Genomic DNA, 16,831 nt, shown 5'->3' with positions numbered 1-16,831 from the left:
CTTGTTCTTTTGTAAATGAGGGTACCCGTGAGGCCTAACATTAACTGGATCAACACCCGCTCGAATTGGTATTTTATGATATGCGTCACGGTTAAGAGGCAGCCCTATAGAATCTGTTGTAATTATTTCTTATGTGATTCTGAAAGTTGCACTTTAACCTCCTGACATATCTTGACATATCTTTTCTGTTTATATATATTAATTTCAGAAATAATTATAATTATAGTCAACTATTTTTAATAATTTGTGACAGTATAAAAATTTTAATACTGGTAAATTACTTTTTTTATGAAAACATTGTTATATAAATTAAATCCTATATATATTATTAATATTTCACATCCTTCTAATATTAGTGTGTAGTGATTAATGAAGGTTTAATGGCATGTTTACTTTACTTTATTTTGCATATCTTTTAAATGTTATTTAAATTCATAAGAAACATAAAATATTTTTTTATAAAAGAAATTTTATAGTAAAAAAAATTTAAACATATTATTTAATCGAAAAAATTGCCTTTGTTTATTGTTTTTCAATAAAAACTCTATTTTAGTTAGGAGTTTTTTTTGGTAATGGAAGACAAAGAGAAATAAACAGAAACATAAAACAAAACCAACTACTCTTTAGAGAAATAGGTTCTCAAAATATTTTCAAGCAAAATAGAAGTAACCTCCACCAATAGAGATGAAAAATCGCTAGATGGTCAAACTTAGAGGATTCCTTTTTGTCAAATAAAAAATCATTGCACTAGTTTATTTTTCTTAAAATATATCACAACTCTATAATCTGATTCCTACTCAATTCTAACTTAATGTCATATAAAAACAACAACCAAGTTGTGAAAGGCTAAATAATTTCATTAGGAGTTTGAGTAGAATAATTATCTGTCAACAAATTAAGGCTCATATCTCAACGTAATATATATAATAAACTTTATAAGAGTGACTTTATTTTTTGAATTATTGATCCAACTTTTTATTCTTTTAATAATTCTAATTGAGGTGATAGATTGATCTATAAAACTTTTTTAAGAAATAATACTCAATATTTTAAAAAGTCTGACTTAATGATAGAAATTTAAATCTCTTAACTATTTATATCGGAGTTCGATTTATAAAGAAATAAATCGTAAAAGATCAATTTCTTAAATAAAACTTTAAATAGATTATGCAGTCTACATTGGAAATAATAAGTTTATAGAACAAAAAAATATGTTTGGATATCTTTCATATTAGTGTTCGATTAGTTTTATTTTGTCTGATTGTGAATAATGAAAAACATTATTGGGGAGTGGTGGGACCAAAACATGCACCACCCTCACAACTGGCAAAATTATTGCACCAAATCACCTGCGAAGTCAGCTAATTAATGAGTATTAGTATGCTTACTCATCCCAATGTGATGTAAAACCAGCACGTTACAATTTTTAATTACAATCACACAATGCATTATTAGCATTATTTATTACTGTTATGCAGTTGAAATGTGATTAGGACGAAGGAATGAGCAACGGGACTATCGTGACTCGGATAAAGTGATATACGTGTCAAAAACAATCACATAGATTTTAATTGACATTGTTGTGGTTGTTCCATGAGCAGTATTATTACAAATAAACACTTTTACTATTTTAAATATTTTTATGAGTATTTATATATCATTAAATAAATTTAAAACATGCACACTTTATTTGTACACACTATTGATTAAAATATATGTAATATTCTTCCATATATTTTACATATATCTTATTGTTATCTAATTGTAAATTTTTTAGAATTTATTAAATATTGATAATAAAATTTATATTTCTTTTCTTTTCGATAGTCAATAAAATCAAATATGTAATTTAAATTGGTCCCCTTCAATAGTACCAACGAAGATTGAATTTAATATCTATTAATTTAATATATATCTTTTACCTTTACACAATACTATTGAAGTTGCTCATAATTTGATACATAGTTCTTGGTGAATATATCAAACTCTTGTTTGCCATAACTTATATGTGATATTTATTAGCTGAATGAACATTTATCTTTGTTAAAAAAATAAAGGTTAATAAGTTTTTAATCTTTATAAAATTTATTATTTTAATTTTAATTTTTATAAAAAATTTCATTAACTTTTAATCCCTTAAATTTTTTATTTTATTTTGTATCTTAGATTTTAAACTAACTGTTATGCATGTTCAAAAATTTTAACAGTTTTTTACATTAATGTTTATAAATATTTAAAAACTTTCATATAAAAATTTAGAATTTTTTAAGAAATGATTAATTAAATATAATTTTTTAAAACTTTGTGTACTTAAAAATTTACATCTAATTAACTGTTTGTTAATAAATTTTAAATTTTTGTAAGAATTTTTTTGTGATGTTCCAAATATTAATGCAAAAAAATTATTCAAGATCCAAAAAATATACAATAGTTAATATAAAATCAAAGATATAAAATGAAAACAAAAATTTTTAATGACTAAAATTTGATAAATTTTTTTATAAAAAATAAAAATAAAAATAAAATAATTAAATTTTATAAAGACTAAAGACTTATTTACTTAAAAAATAATTATTAATTTATTTTTTAATATTACCATTTGATTCCACGTGTCAGCATCTGGTCTTTGTGTTTTCTTGTGCCACTGAAAGAAAACTTGTGGTCAGTCACGTAAGCTTCTGGTCTCAACTGTTTACTTCCTACTCTAGTCATACATTGAACAATACATGTTCTTCTTTGGATGTGTTTTATTCGTGTGGATAATTAATTACTAGTGTAAGCATAAATAGATCAATTAAAACTAAATAAATTATAATGTCATATTCAACAAAAATATATATATATCTTTAAATATGAAATATCCTAGTATTTCATATGATATATAATTCGAATTAATTTCAAATCATAAATATTTTAAAATAAAGAAAAATACGTAAAGTGGAGTTTTTTTTTTTTTTTTTATTGACTGAGTAAATAAAATAGTTACATAAAACATATATGAAAATATCACTTCTAATTTAGTAAGTAATTGATAGAAACTCAGTGTCCTATCAGTAATCGTGTCAGTTTAAACTAAAAATTACTTTTGTTTGTAAAAAAAAAACGGAAAATTAGCTTCTTTTTCTTTTTGGTGCAAAAGAATTAACTTTTCTACTATTTGTATCAAACTAAATACGTAATAAATGAAAGTACGTTATTTGTAATAATACAACAAAAATTAGAATAATGTTGTTTATTACGAGAGTATATTTTAACGAAAAATTCGATATGTAACTTCACTCCACTTTCACATATCTACCCCACCATGTTTTTTGTTTCAAACTCCAATTTATGGCACGTAAGATTTCTTGTGTTTGATATGTTCTATATACGTTATAAATAGTAATATGTAAGATAGAAAAAGGAAATAAATTGTAAAAACTTATAATAAAGGAAAAAAAAAAACATATACCAGAAACTCACTAGGCTTTTAATAAACAAATCCACAAATTATGGAAACAATTGAACGAGAGTCCGAAATAATTGGTATTAGGAAAAATGCTGAGCCTCCAATCTCAGCCTAATAGTCAAAGAGAGACCTATATAAATACATACACGCTCATGCAGTTAATCACAGGGTGTTCATACCAAGTTAGTTTGGATAATCTCCAATAATATTCCACAACCTCTTTATCTTTTTATTTAATTTCTCTCTTGCTTTCCATTATATTGTCTTTGGAGGAAAGGAAGAAGAAGGAGTGGCGGGAGAGGTTTTGTACCTCTCTTTGCCTAATCTCCTTTTAAGAAATTAAATTAAATTAAATTAAATCCATAAATTATTTTTCCCCACATTGTTACAATGGGGAGAACAAATGAATGTAATGATGTCGAATGTTCTTATGTTCCGGTATCCGACGAACTCCACGCCACGGGACCTTCCGCTGTTTTACGCGGAAGGTCGAAGACCGTGGTTGCGGTATTTTGGGGGATGTTGGTTGTGGTTTCATTGGTGGCATTGACATCAAATGGAAATATTGATCATGTGTCAACATCAGCATCAACAAATAAAGATTTGAATACAGAAACATTACCTGCACGTGGTGTATGTGCAGGAGTGTCCGAGAAATCAAATACTAGGTTGTTCACTAACAACAACAATGGTGAATGGTTTCCTTGGAACAATAGTATGCTTTCATGGCAGAGAACCGCTTTTCATTTCCAACCCGAGAAGAATTGGATGAATGGTAATTCCTTTTGTTTATAAGCCCTAAAGACCATTAAATTTAGAAAGACATTTTTTCCGTTTGTAAATCTAAACATTCTTTGTTTAAATTTAATAATATACAACAGTTTAAAAATTGGTTCAAATATATTTTATTTCATAATATTTATGTTTAATTTTGTACTCAAAAAATTAATTTTTAACATCATGTTTACTCTCATTGTGTTGGAAATGTTAGTATACATTATTGTTGAAGTTACAACATGATCACGCAGCTATAGATGGTTGATTTATTTGTCCATATACTATTGTCAATTTGTCATGGTGAATTTATTTTATGCTAGCAAAACAAAGTGATAAAATTTGAATGTTTATGACAGTAACTAACTATATATTTCCTTTTTCTTTGGGTACTTTGGCTATTCTGGTTTTCTCTGCTTCAGATCCTAATGGTAAGAGCAGTTTTCCTTTTTTAATTAGAAATATTAGTAATAATTTTGTTAGTAGAAAATTGAAATCCATAAGTTGGTTTGTTTGTGGTTCAGGTCCATTGTACTACAAGGGATGGTATCACTTCTTCTACCAATACAATCCAAACGGTGCAGTTTGGGGTGACATAGTATGGGGACATGCTGTTTCAAGAGACTTAATCCATTGGTTTCATCTTCCACTAGCAATGGTAGCAGATAAATGGTACGATCAAAAAGGTGTGTGGACAGGTTCAGCTACAATCTTACCCAATGGTGAAGTTATCATGTTATACACAGGTGCCACAAATGAATTAGTACAAGTTCAAAACCTTGCTTATCCTTCTGACCCTTCTGATCCACTTCTTATTGATTGGATCAAATATCCTAAAAATCCTGTTCTATTCCCACCCCCTGGAATCAATGTCCATGATTTTCGTGACCCTACAACTGCTTGGTTAACCTCTCAAGGTAAATGGCGTATCTCTATTGGTTCCAAGATTAATAAAACTGGAATTGCTTTGGTTTATGAGACTCAAGATTTTAGGACATTTGAGCGAGTCGAGGGTGTGCTTCGTGCTGTGCCTAAAGTTGGTATGTGGGAGTGTGTTGATTTTTACCCTGTCTCTACTAAGTTGGAAAAGGGTTTGGATACTTCTGCTTATGGGGTTGATGTGAAGCATGTTATGAAGGTTAGTTTGGATGATGATAGACATGATTATTATACTATTGGGAATTATGAAGAAAATGGTGCTGATTTTGTACCTGATGATATTCAAAATGATGTTGGTATTGGATTGAGGTATGATTATGGTATATTTTATGCATCCAAGACATTTTATGATCAAAATAAAGAGAGAAGAGTGTTGTGGAGTTGGATTGGAGAGTCTGATAGTGAATATGCTGATGTAACTAAAGGTTGGGCATCTGTTATGGTATGTTATCACCAAACTCAATGTACCAAATGCATATTATAAGTGTTGTTCTTATTTTTAACTTGTGTTTTTATTAGGCTAGGAATGATATTGGTTCTGTTTTAATCATTCAGGGTATTCCAAGGACAGTGGTGCTTGATAAAAAAACTGGTAGCAACTTGCTTCAATGGCCTGTTGAGGAGGTGGAGAGTTTGAGATTGAAAAGTAACAAGTTTGAAAATTTGAAGGCAATGCCAGGGTCAGTGGTGTCACTAGATATTGAAACAGCAACACAGGTTTGTGTTCATGTTGTTTCTAAAGTTTTTCAAATTATTACAATTAATTAGGATAGCTTCATAGATATGATTAATAAAGTAAGCTAACTCAATGACATATAATTGAACCTTCCAATGCTACAGTTGGACATTGTTGCTGAGTTTGAGATTGATAAGGAAGCAATAGAAAAGACAGACCAAACCAATGAAGAGTACAATTGCAAGACCAGTGGTGGAGCTGCTCATCGTGGCGCCTTAGGGCCTTTTGGTCTATTGGTTCTGGCAAATGATGGCCTTTCTGAATATACTCCCATCTACTTCTATGTTGTTAAAGGAAATGATGGAAATCTCAAAACTTCCTTCTGCTCTGATCAATCAAGGTATATATTAGTCTATTTTTGTTTTGAACTTGTAGTGGTTAGAGGTGTAAGTATTGAGTTTGATTCGTTTTTTAAGAGAAAGAAATTTGAACAAATAAAAAATAACTGGTTTATAAGTTTGGTCAATTCATGAAATCACAAATTTGTGTTGAGTTAGTTCATTTATATTTTTTTTAGGTCTTCATTGGCAACTGATGTTGATAAGAGTGTCTTTGGAAGCTTTGTTCCAGTACTTGAAAATGAGAAGCTATCTTTAAGAATATTGGTAAGTTAAATTGTATAAATTTGACATGTTTTAATGAACAGGAACCAGACTAACTAATCAACTTGCAAATTATTTATTTGGAATGTTTTGAAATGAATTTAGGTGGACCATTCTATAGTTGAAAGTTTTGCTCAAGGTGGAAGGACAACAGTGACTTCTCGAGTTTATCCAACAAGGGCAATCTATGGAGATGCTAAGTTGTTCTTGTTTAATAATGCTACTGAGGCCACAGTTACTGCTTCACTCAAAGTTTGGCAAATGAACTCTGCATTCATAAAGCCATTCAGCCCTGAGCAAAGGAGTTAAATTATAGAGTTAAGATATTCAAAATTCACAATTACATCACAGAGGGAAAAATGTTGGTGCTATTATTCAACAATTCAGGTTCCCAAATATATGCAATGGTCTTCTCATCAATCCAAATTAAGTTTTGGATTAGTATTGAGCAAAAGCCCACTGCTCCCTCATTTTTGTCCCAACCTTTTTTTATGCATATTTGTAAATTGGTCGCTCTTGGATGAGCACCCTTAGATTTCTTTTTACATTAGCCACAACCTGTAATGATATTTTACAGCAATGGATAAATGAAAGAAATTTCAAGATTCTCTATTTCTCTAATAGTAAAATGATTGCACATTTATAAATTGAAATAGTTATGTATCTAGTAAAACAATAATAGTTTCATGCCAATTTTGTATAAGTTGAACTTTTGAAAAATGCTTAAACAACTAAACAATTCCTAAATAAATGTAATAAGTTATCATCACTAGCGCCCCAACACTTACAAGTAGGGGTCCGAAGTCGAGTGACTAATTATAAAAAAAGAACATCCATTATTATATCATTTCACTTGTAAAAAGAAAAAAACTCTTGTATCATTTCACAGCTTTTAATCCAATTACTTCCATATGTTCTATAGACCTATGTCTTGAATGATCTATTAATTAATTTTATATCTTTTTAGTCCTTATAGTGCAACTGCTTATCAATGTCGTTGTGAATGAATATACATTAATTTAAAACTATATGGTGAAAATTAAACTAGGATGAATACTTTTGGAAACAATAATTTTTTTTTAAACTAAATAATAGGGTAAAATTTATTTTGTGTATCGTAATACGATATAATTTTACTATTAGATTACATCATTTTTTTTTGGGTTAAATAATTTTTTCTCTCAATAAACATACTAAATTTTATTTTTAGTCTTTTTTTTTAAATAATGGTCCCTCAAATATTTTCTAATAATTTTAGTATTTATCTTTAAATCAATTCATGTGCATCGTCAGAATTTTTTAATGATTTTTACTCGTATGTTTAAAACATTAAAATTTTTACTCGTATGTTTAAAACATTAAAAAAAACCTCCTTTATAAAAATTTAGATTTTTTAAATAAGAAATAAATTAAATATGAGTTTTTAAGTGTTAAAAGTTTAAAAAAAAAATTAATTTGCCATTTATTAAAAAAATTAATTTTTTATGAGAAAAATTGTTATATTATTTTAAAAATTATTTAAAAGTTCATATTATACACAGTATATTTTAAAGTAAGTATCAAAATGGTTGACTAAAAATATTAGAGAAATCATTGTCTTAAAAGTAATTTAGAAAGACTAAAAATAAAATATAATATATTTATAATAATAAAAAATTATTTAATCTCAATTTTATTTTTACACATATTGCATCATAGTTAAATTATAGCATATGATGATTTATAGCGATTGCATCATAGTTAAATTAACGCTTGAAATAATTATAGCATATGATGATTTTGATATTTTTGTTTTACACAATGAGTGTGAAGAATGAGATTGTTAGTTTATATCTGAACTATTTATAATGCATTTTATCTTCAAAAAGCAAACATATAATTGGCAATAGAAACATAAACATCCTCAAAATATACTGGTAAGTCGTAAAATGATTCGGTGATTTGAGAGAATTAAAACATCAAAGAGATCATATATTAAACTATTTCTTTAAACAAAATTAATTATTAATATCAATTATTTAAAAAAAAATTAAAATGTATTCGCATTTGCATTTTATTGCAGTTTGGAATTTGGATCCAAGTTAAAAAGTTTGACATGTGGCATTGCCAGAAATTGGATAACACTAGAACACGTGTACTAACACTTTACCACCAATCAATTCCTCCACTTTGACGTTGAATTGTTGAACTTCAAATTTGTTTTTCTTTCCTCGTTACCCCTTAGATTACTAACCATATCTTTGCTGTTCAATATCTTCCTTATAGATTATGGCACTTAATTCACTCTCACCACTTTCAATTAATTCTCTCCATGTTTCCTCTAATTACCGTTCAACTTCCAAAATTTCAAACACGCTTCATTTTCATTCAAAGTCCTCTCCAATTGTTTGCAAAATTAACTTAAACAGTGATCATCCTCAAGGTTAGTATAATACACTACTATAGTACCTTTTATTTTTATTTTTAATTTATTTAATTTTCATTGGAGAGAAAGAAAATTAAAAAATTAGTTTTGTAAATTTGTAATGCAATGATGAACTTAGGTTAAGCTGCCATGTGCTAATGTAGAGACCAAGAAATGGGGAAAACTGTTTTCAGCCACGTTGGCAGCTGCGGTTATTGTTTTCAGCTCTGACCTTTCTGCCCTTGCCGATCTTAACAAATTTGAGGCTGAAATTAGGGGTGAATTTGGTATTGGATCTGCTGCTCAGTTTGGATCAGCAGATCTCAAGTTAGTTTCTTTCATTCAATTAATTAATTCGTTAATTAATATATTTAGGATTAATACTAATTCATTAGGGTTTTTATATGAGTAAGAAAAACTAACTTGTAATGGCTTATTTTTGTGTTTGTTATTATAATGTAGGAAAGCAGTGCATGTGAATGAAAATTTCAGGTAATTTTTCAATTGGGCTTTGTGTTATTTAATTTTAATGTGTAAGTTTTTTAGTTGCAACTAAATTTATGACAAGAAAATAAAGGAGGATGGAAAATATAAGAGAATGCTTAGTAGAGAGGAGGTGGAAAATAAGATGATAGAATTTGAGTGGAGAATCAATAAGGAAATGCTTTTTAGTTTCACTTGAAGTAGCTAATTTGTTTTGCAAAGTAAATGTATTATTTATTTGAATTAACAACTCAGTATTGTGCTCTTCTTTAAGTATACATGTGAATAATTTAGCATAGTAGTAAAATGTTACTTCAGTCTATTCAGAAATTTGTCACTTCATAGCAAATTATTTTGAATTTTAATAGTTATGTAGAAATTTAGGGTCCTCTATTCATGACCATTCTAAATTACTGATACAGAAGAGCTAATTTCACATCTGCTGATATGAGAGAATCTGATTTTAGTGGTTCTACTTTCAATGGTGCATACCTTGAGAAAGCTGTTGCATACAAGGCAAATTTTACAGGTATATATAAGCTTATTGTGAGTTCTATATGTAAGAAGTACCTAATGCGTTTACATTTCATTTTAATTGATTTAGATTAAAACAAAAGTGTTGTATTCATCTAATAGATTCCGGTATACATAGTTTACTCAAATTTTTCCTTAACATCTTTTAGGTGCTGATTTGAGTGATACATTGATGGATCGCATGGTAACTACATCAAATCAAACTGATTAATTTTTTTCGGCTTTGATTTTATTTATAAAAGATTTTCTTGTTTGGGATGTACAGGTTCTTAATGAAGCGAATCTGACAAATGCCATTCTTGTTAGAACAGTCCTTACTCGGAGTGACCTTGGAAGTGCCATCATTGAAGGTGCTGACTTTAGTGATGCTGTGTTGGACCTTACCCAAAAGCAGGTACCACCACTGATTGCATAAAAGGCCAATTGATATTCTTATTGAGCTTTCACATGATGATGACATATGCATACTATTTGATTAAATTATGTAGGCTTTATGCAAGTATGCTAGTGGCACAAATCCTGTAACAGGAGTAAGCACAAGAGTGAGTTTAGGTTGCGGGAACAAACGACGAAATGCTTATGGCACCCCATCATCTCCCCTGTTGAGTGCTCCACCGCAGAAACTGCTTGACCGAGATGGTTTCTGCGATGAAGCAACAGGCCTTTGCGATTCAAAGTAGTTACCTGGAGGGAGTAATCATTGGTATGAGAGACCATAATCTTGTAAATATATATCAGGTACAACAATTGAGGCTCTCTGTGGTTTTTGGACCATAACTGCATTGAACAAATGAAGCCTTTTCTTGAACATATGCTTAGTTTATATTCTCAAGCCTTTACAATCCATATTACACATAGTTGCGTAGAATCATTTAATTAATATGTTTGCAATACATGCACATCAATTTGCAGTAGGAAGTAAGAAGTAGTAATTTGCTTTAGTCGTACTTGTAGCATCTTAGAAAAACCTTTGGGGAGTAATAGTGGTTACTGTGCCACCAGAGGTTCAACTTATATAAGAATATTTGACAATATACTTTAGGGTTTAATTTCTGAATTAATTTTTCCAGGAGTACTTAAACTATACTACTCCGTATAAAATATTATGCATCTTAATTCACAGTTATAGATCTTTCACTTCCACATGTCAATCTGGCAACTGGAGTTGGAGGTTGAAGTCGCATATTCCTGACCAGTTTCCGATTTTTTGGATTCATCATTTTCTAGCAAATTAGCAATTTGTTCATCCACATTGCAATAACTACTAGTTTCCTTGGAAGCATCTTGAATATCGCGACTTAGTTGAGAAGCTACAAATTTGTCTAATAGTCGCCAATCTTGAACATCATTGCGACCAGAAAAGAGTTGCATATTTTGTTGCTGGCAATGTTGTTGTTGTGCTTGTATGTGTTGTTCTTGTATGAGTGAATTATGTGATGATGAGCACTGGAAAGGAACTTTCGGGCTTTCTAGTTGTGGAAGTTGGAGGAAATTAGCATCATTGAGTATATTAATGTATTGTAATTGATCCAACTCCTGTTTGCAAGGGTAGTTCTGTTGGTATGATGCATAATAAGGGTGAGAAACTCTGTTTGGGGATTCAAGCTCTTGTATCAATGATACCTGATCATCATACCAACAGGGGGAATCTTCCATTTTCCTCATTGTTGTAACTATTCGTTTCTTGAACACTTTACACACAGCCCATCCTTCTTCCTGAAATATTTGCAGTTAAGTTAAACTTATAAGATGATTCTACCTGCACCCCCACATCTAAACCTGCGACTCCCCAAATCAACATGAAAATACAATTGTCATTTTAACCATCTATAAAACCTTCAACTTTTTTAACTTCTCATTTTTTCACCATTTTTTTCATAATATTTGAAAGTTTCAAAATAACAATTTCCATAATTGTCAAAACTTTCAAACAATTCAAATAGTTTGAAATAGGAAACTTTCTATATTTGGAAATTTTCGAAAACTTTTTATATTTAGAAATTTTCGAAAATTTTCATATTTGGAAACTTTCAAAACTTTTTAGATTTGGAAAGTCTAAAGCTGTCAAGATTTGAAAACTTTCGAAATTTTCAAATTTTCAAAATGTAATCTTTATTTTGAAAATTTTTAAATTTGAAAACTTTCAAAACTTTTCAGATTTGTAAATTTTCAAAACTTTTCAAATTTTCAAAATATAATTTTTATTTTGAAAGTTTTGAAATTTATTATAAATAGTTAAAATGGTAAAATTGTCTTTTTATGTGTTTTGGAGGGGTGACAGTTTTAGATGTGAGGGTGTATGGTAGAATCTTCAAATTATAATTAGCACGAGTTTGTGGATCCAGTTTAAAATGAAAGCAGGGCCGGTCCAACAAATTTGGAGGCTTTTAATTGCAAAAAAAAAAAAAAAACTAATAATTGTGGTCTAGATTATATTTGAACCATTGGCAAAAGGCTTAAAATCTTACACTTGATTTTACCAAATGAGCTAACATATATCTATAAATAACTCTTTAACAAAATTGAAAATTTTACCCTGTACCCCCAATTTTATACCTGTACCCCCATAATTTTTTGAAAATGCCAAGTATACCCTTAATGTTTTTTTTCAATTTTTTTTTTTACTATTTTATTTTTTTCAGAATCAAAAAAAAGATTTCCGGTACACATTTTATTTTCGGAAAACTTTTTTCAAGTTTTCCGGTACAAAAGTGTAAAATTGTACTACCGGAAAACTTCATTGAAAAAATTTCCGGTACAGAAGTGTTTCCGGAAAACTTTCTAAGAAAGATTTCCGGTACACACCATTTTTAGAAATAATAGTATGCCATAAATATTTTGATATACCATAAATAATTAATAATTAATAATTAATACATCATAAATACACTATAAATAATTAATACACTGTAATAATTAATAATTAATATGTCATAATTAATAATTAATATACCATAAATCGTTGTTTGTCGAAAATGTTAAGTCTCAAGTTTCTCGGAACAAGTTTCTCTGAATAAGCTTCTGTACCGAAAAAGTTTAAAAATGTTTTTCGAAAAAGTGTTCTGTACCGGAGAACTTAGAAAAATGTTTTCCGGAAGAGTGTTCTGTACCGGAAAACTTCAAAAAATGTTTTCCGGAAGATGCTTCTGTACCAGAGAACTTAAATCAAGTTTTCTGGAGTGTATGTTGTGTACCGGAAAACTTGTATTCAAGTTTTCCGGAAGTTTAGAAAAAAAAAAACCTTTCGTAAAACTTGAAACGATAAGTGGTAAATTTCTTGAAATTTTAGCATTTAAACAAGGACAAAAATGTCATTTTATTCATGATTTGGGGGTATAGGTATAATTAAGGGGGTATGGGGTAAAATTTTCAACAAAATTAATATTATCATACACTATTTAGTTAAAGGTCTTTTTCTTTTTATTTAGTAACTCTTTTTTTTTTAAGTCTAAAGCCCTTGTTTTAGTAACTTGGTCTTTGGATCCACCATGAACGTAAAATCCGTCTATTTACTTTTCATTTATTGTGATTTCATTTTCACTTTGACGGCAAAATATATTATGCAGTCTTTTAAGTTATACGAAAATAACATATTAATCGTATATCTTTTTTTTAATAAGTTAATCATCTTTTATCTTTTTTCTGGTGTTAAGTTCATATTTTATGTTTGTAAATATTTATTTTAATTTCAAACAAACAAAATTGAAATCTAATTTTTTTTTTAATTTTTTCAATAAACTCATGTAATTCTTAAAAGGTTTTGATTTCAATAATCTTAAAGACATAAACCTTCAATCAACACTTAGAAAAATAATTAAGCAAAATACTTAACCATCAATCAATATGATATTTTCGTGTACCTTAAATGATTAAATAATGTATTTTGTCATAATTATATTACTAGAATATATATTCAATATTCTCTCCCCATTTTCATTTACAATATATATTCAATATTATGTAGTTAACTATTATGTCTTTAAGTAGGGGTGGACAAAGTTCAGTTCTGAACTAGAACCATTCAAAAACTAAACCGAATCAATTTTTAGTTTGCAAAAAACCGAATTGAACTGGTTTGTAAACCAAATTTTACATAATTACTCTTAATTATTTTTTAAAAAAATCCGATTCTAGTTTTTTCGAATTAAAAATCGGTTCAGTTTAGTTTTTTCAAACTGAAAAATTGGTTCGGTTCGGTTTTAGTTTTAAAAAACCAATTCGAAAACAGTTTGGTTCTCAATTTTTATAAATCAATTCAGTTCAAAAACAGTTCGGTTCAATTCAATTCTGCAGTTTGGTTCAATTTTTGATTTTTTTGAACACTCCTACCTTTAAGTCCTATCTTAACTAGAAAATATCAATATTATTAGGTTGACCATCATATTCCAGATTTAAATTCGATATTTCACAGGTATACTTGAATTTTTTGTGGTAATTATATTATATCATCTACATCTATAGACAAAAAAATTATATTACCTGAGTAGTTCCATTTTGATTAGTTTCTAAGCGATACTCATGCATGATCCAATCAGATTTTTGGCCATTAGGGGCTCTTCCTTTGTAGAAAACTAGAGTTTTTCTCATTCCAATCAGACAATGCTTTAAGTAAATTGCCTTGTCTCTTCCTGTTGCTTTCCAGAATCCTGCTTTTGTAGCTCTATTTGTACGACTGCTAGTTGGATACTTCTTATCTTTATGACTGAAGAAATACCATTCACTTTGTTCATCACTTCCTATTTTGCATAATTCTGCATGCATGTTAACACAAAGTAAGTAACAAATATATGCGATTAATTATAGTTTAATTTTGATACACCATAAATTCTATAATTTTTTATATGGTCAAACAATTGCAACTAATTGTATAGGTGAATACTCTTAAAAAATAGTTATAATTTAAGTCAAATATTTTTAATTAATGATCTGAAAATTATAATTATAATTGATCGACAATATAATATTTTTAATTATAAGTACCTTGTAGATCCCATGGTTCAATTTTATAGAGATCAACATCTTTTATAATATCTAGATCAATCCTTTTAGAAGCTATCTTTTTCCTAAGGTAGTGATCAACAAGTTCTTCATCAGTGGGATGGAAACGAAATCCAGGAGGAACGTGTGAGAAATTGTTCATATCCCCTGTAGATAATTCAAATTCAACCTGCGTGCATATGGAGAGACAGACAGAATTAATTAACAGTCACTTTTAATTTCTATAGGATAACATCATTAAATTTGGTAATTTTTTTTCTCTTATACATGATGAATAATGTGGCTATGCTTCTAAGATCATTTGACATGCATAACATGAATTGTATTTAGGAGAACTATATTGGAGAAAACTGAACAATGAAGTTTCTAACTCTAACAAGTCAGAGTAATATATAGCACAAGAATTAAAACTATAGGAAAATAAATATCAGGACAAAATGAGAAATTAGGGATGAAAAAAACTACGTTCATGCCTACATAAGGTACTAGACTGGGAAGATTTTGATCATCAAATTTGAGTTTTTCATTTCTCAGAAAAGTTGTTAAATATTACCTCTATGTCTAAATAAAAAAATTTGTTGAATAAATCACATAATTTGGAAATAATATTAAATTTGTATTGATGTTTTGCGATTTTTAATTTATGAAAGAAAATTAACGTATTTTCTCATCATAGTATTTATGGTTAGTTAAAAATGTACAATATTTATAGGGGCATTTTAATGAAAAAAATAATTAATATAGTTAAAACAGTGAAATAAGCCTATAAACAACTACAAGAAATTAGTCCAAAAAAAAAAAAACCACAAGAAAATTACTAAAAAATGTCATATATTTAAATACAGATTTGGTATTTATTGATTATTGACGATGTTTTATACAAATTCTCACATTTATACTCCCCCACACTGATTTATAAGAAAAAATTGACCACGTCCAGTCCAAAAAAATTGACTATGTCATGCATATTATCAATATAGTAATTAAATACATAATCTTATTTAAAAAATTATTTGTATTACTTAAATTACCCTAGTAATAAAATAGTTCATTAGAAACAAAAATCAAATTAAATGAGAGAAATTTTGGTGAAAGTATATGAAATAAATAAGCTGATGTGTTATATTTTACTTATATTTCATTCCAATATATATGAAATATTTGTGTCTTATAAATTATTCAGGAGGAGTATATAAACAACACAAACAACAAATAAATACTTGAGAATTATTGTGAGAACGTGTTTAAATATATGTTCAATGAATTTAGTACTTATTTACATCTTAATTAATTTAAATCATTTAATATAATTTTAACGATTTTCTAAGTTATTACTTATATAATAAATAAATAATTAGGCTAAATTACATCTGTGGTCCTTTATCTTAATTTCAGGTAACGTTTTAGTCCTTTATCTTTTTTTTTTTCCGATTTAGTCCTTTATTCCTAACAATATCAAATAAAGTATGAAAATATGAGTTTATTTGAAGATTTGCGTTACGAATTTGATGAAATTTGTATTATATTGAAGAATATAATTAATTTTATGAGTTTTGATTGAATTTTTTTTTTGAATTTTTGTATAAAAAAGGATAACATTTTTGAAATTTTAAAACATAAAATATCAAATTGTCACTTAAAATTAAAATAAAGGACCAAGTCGGGAAAAAAAAAAAGATAAAGGACTAAAACGTTACCTGAAATTAAGTTAAAGGACCACAAATGTAATTTAGCCTAAATAATTATGTTTAGTAACTTTTAATTATAGTTATATGAAATATAAAAAAATATTGTTAAAAAACATTTTAAATTAATACAGAACAAAAATAAATTCTTATATATAATCAAGTAAAAATAAAACTATGATAAAAACAAAATAAATGTAAATAATGCCAATTATTAATTAACTCTTT

At 28.0% G+C, this 16,831-nt stretch overlaps 3 protein-coding genes across 5 annotated transcripts in view; 2 read left to right on the top strand and 1 right to left on the bottom strand.

Annotated features, from left to right (window-relative positions):
• The first annotated feature begins 3,705 nt into the window (after positions 1-3,705).
• Positions 3,706-7,111, top strand: LOC101495725 (acid beta-fructofuranosidase). 2 transcript variants are annotated; one of them, XM_004511606.4, is made up of 7 exons: positions 3,706-4,223; positions 4,645-4,653; positions 4,747-5,603; positions 5,717-5,878; positions 6,002-6,237; positions 6,415-6,502; positions 6,605-7,111. In XM_004511606.4, exons 1-7 carry the CDS (start codon positions 3,839-3,841, stop codon positions 6,806-6,808), a joined length of 1,941 nt encoding a protein of 646 aa, XP_004511663.1. In that variant the 5' UTR covers positions 3,706-3,838; the 3' UTR covers positions 6,809-7,111. The 2 variants fall into 2 exon arrangements, with proteins under 2 accessions (XP_004511663.1, XP_073220755.1); XM_073364654.1 differs by lacking the exon at positions 4,645-4,653.
• A 1,551-nt stretch (positions 7,112-8,662) lies between these two features.
• Positions 8,663-10,730, top strand: LOC101495070 (thylakoid lumenal protein TL20.3, chloroplastic). The gene is made up of 7 exons (XM_004511604.4): positions 8,663-8,921; positions 9,068-9,230; positions 9,366-9,395; positions 9,809-9,915; positions 10,070-10,104; positions 10,186-10,314; positions 10,409-10,730. The coding sequence occupies exons 1-7, from the start codon at positions 8,768-8,770 to the stop codon at positions 10,598-10,600; spliced, it is 810 nt and encodes a 269-aa protein (XP_004511661.1). The 5' UTR covers positions 8,663-8,767; the 3' UTR covers positions 10,601-10,730.
• Positions 10,731-10,889: 159 nt separating this feature from the next.
• LOC101495397 (NAC domain-containing protein) overlaps positions 10,890-16,831 on the bottom strand; it is a 9,981-nt gene continuing 4,039 nt past the window's right edge. For both annotated transcript variants that reach the window (XM_004511605.4, XM_012719048.3), the window contains 3 exons: positions 14,901-15,087; positions 14,400-14,671; positions 10,890-11,636 (listed from right to left, as the gene is read on the bottom strand). In XM_004511605.4, coding sequence (XP_004511662.1) covers positions 11,055-11,636; positions 14,400-14,671; positions 14,901-15,060 — 1,014 coding nt within the window. In that variant the 5' untranslated portion in view covers positions 15,061-15,087 and the 3' untranslated portion in view covers positions 10,890-11,054. The remainder of the gene's footprint in view (positions 11,637-14,399; positions 14,672-14,900; positions 15,088-16,831) is intronic.

The sequence above is a fragment of the Cicer arietinum genome, chromosome 8 (assembly GCF_000331145.2).
Source record: "Cicer arietinum cultivar CDC Frontier isolate Library 1 chromosome 8, Cicar.CDCFrontier_v2.0, whole genome shotgun sequence".
In the NCBI taxonomy this organism is placed as follows: domain Eukaryota; kingdom Viridiplantae; phylum Streptophyta; class Magnoliopsida; order Fabales; family Fabaceae; genus Cicer; species Cicer arietinum.
The sequence above is the reverse complement of the archived record's forward strand: the minus strand, read 5'-3'. Positions and strand labels throughout refer to the sequence as shown.

Bases quoted from the DNA above. Each gene is read 5' to 3' on its own strand.
- LOC101495725 (XM_004511606.4), top strand. From the start codon at position 3,839: ATGGGGAGAACAAATGAATGTAATGATGTCGAATGTTCTTATGTTCCG. The intron at 5,879-6,001 runs GTTTGTGTTCAT...CCAATGCTACAG, and splicing joins ATATTGAAACAGCAACACAG to TTGGACATTGTTGCTGAGTT. The intron at 6,503-6,604 runs GTAAGTTAAATT...AAATGAATTTAG, and splicing joins AGCTATCTTTAAGAATATTG to GTGGACCATTCTATAGTTGA.
- LOC101495070 (XM_004511604.4), top strand. From the start codon at position 8,768: ATGGCACTTAATTCACTCTCACCACTTTCAATTAATTCTCTCCATGTT. The intron at 9,396-9,808 runs GTAATTTTTCAA...TTACTGATACAG, and splicing joins CATGTGAATGAAAATTTCAG to AAGAGCTAATTTCACATCTG. The intron at 9,916-10,069 runs GTATATATAAGC...AACATCTTTTAG, and splicing joins ATACAAGGCAAATTTTACAG to GTGCTGATTTGAGTGATACA.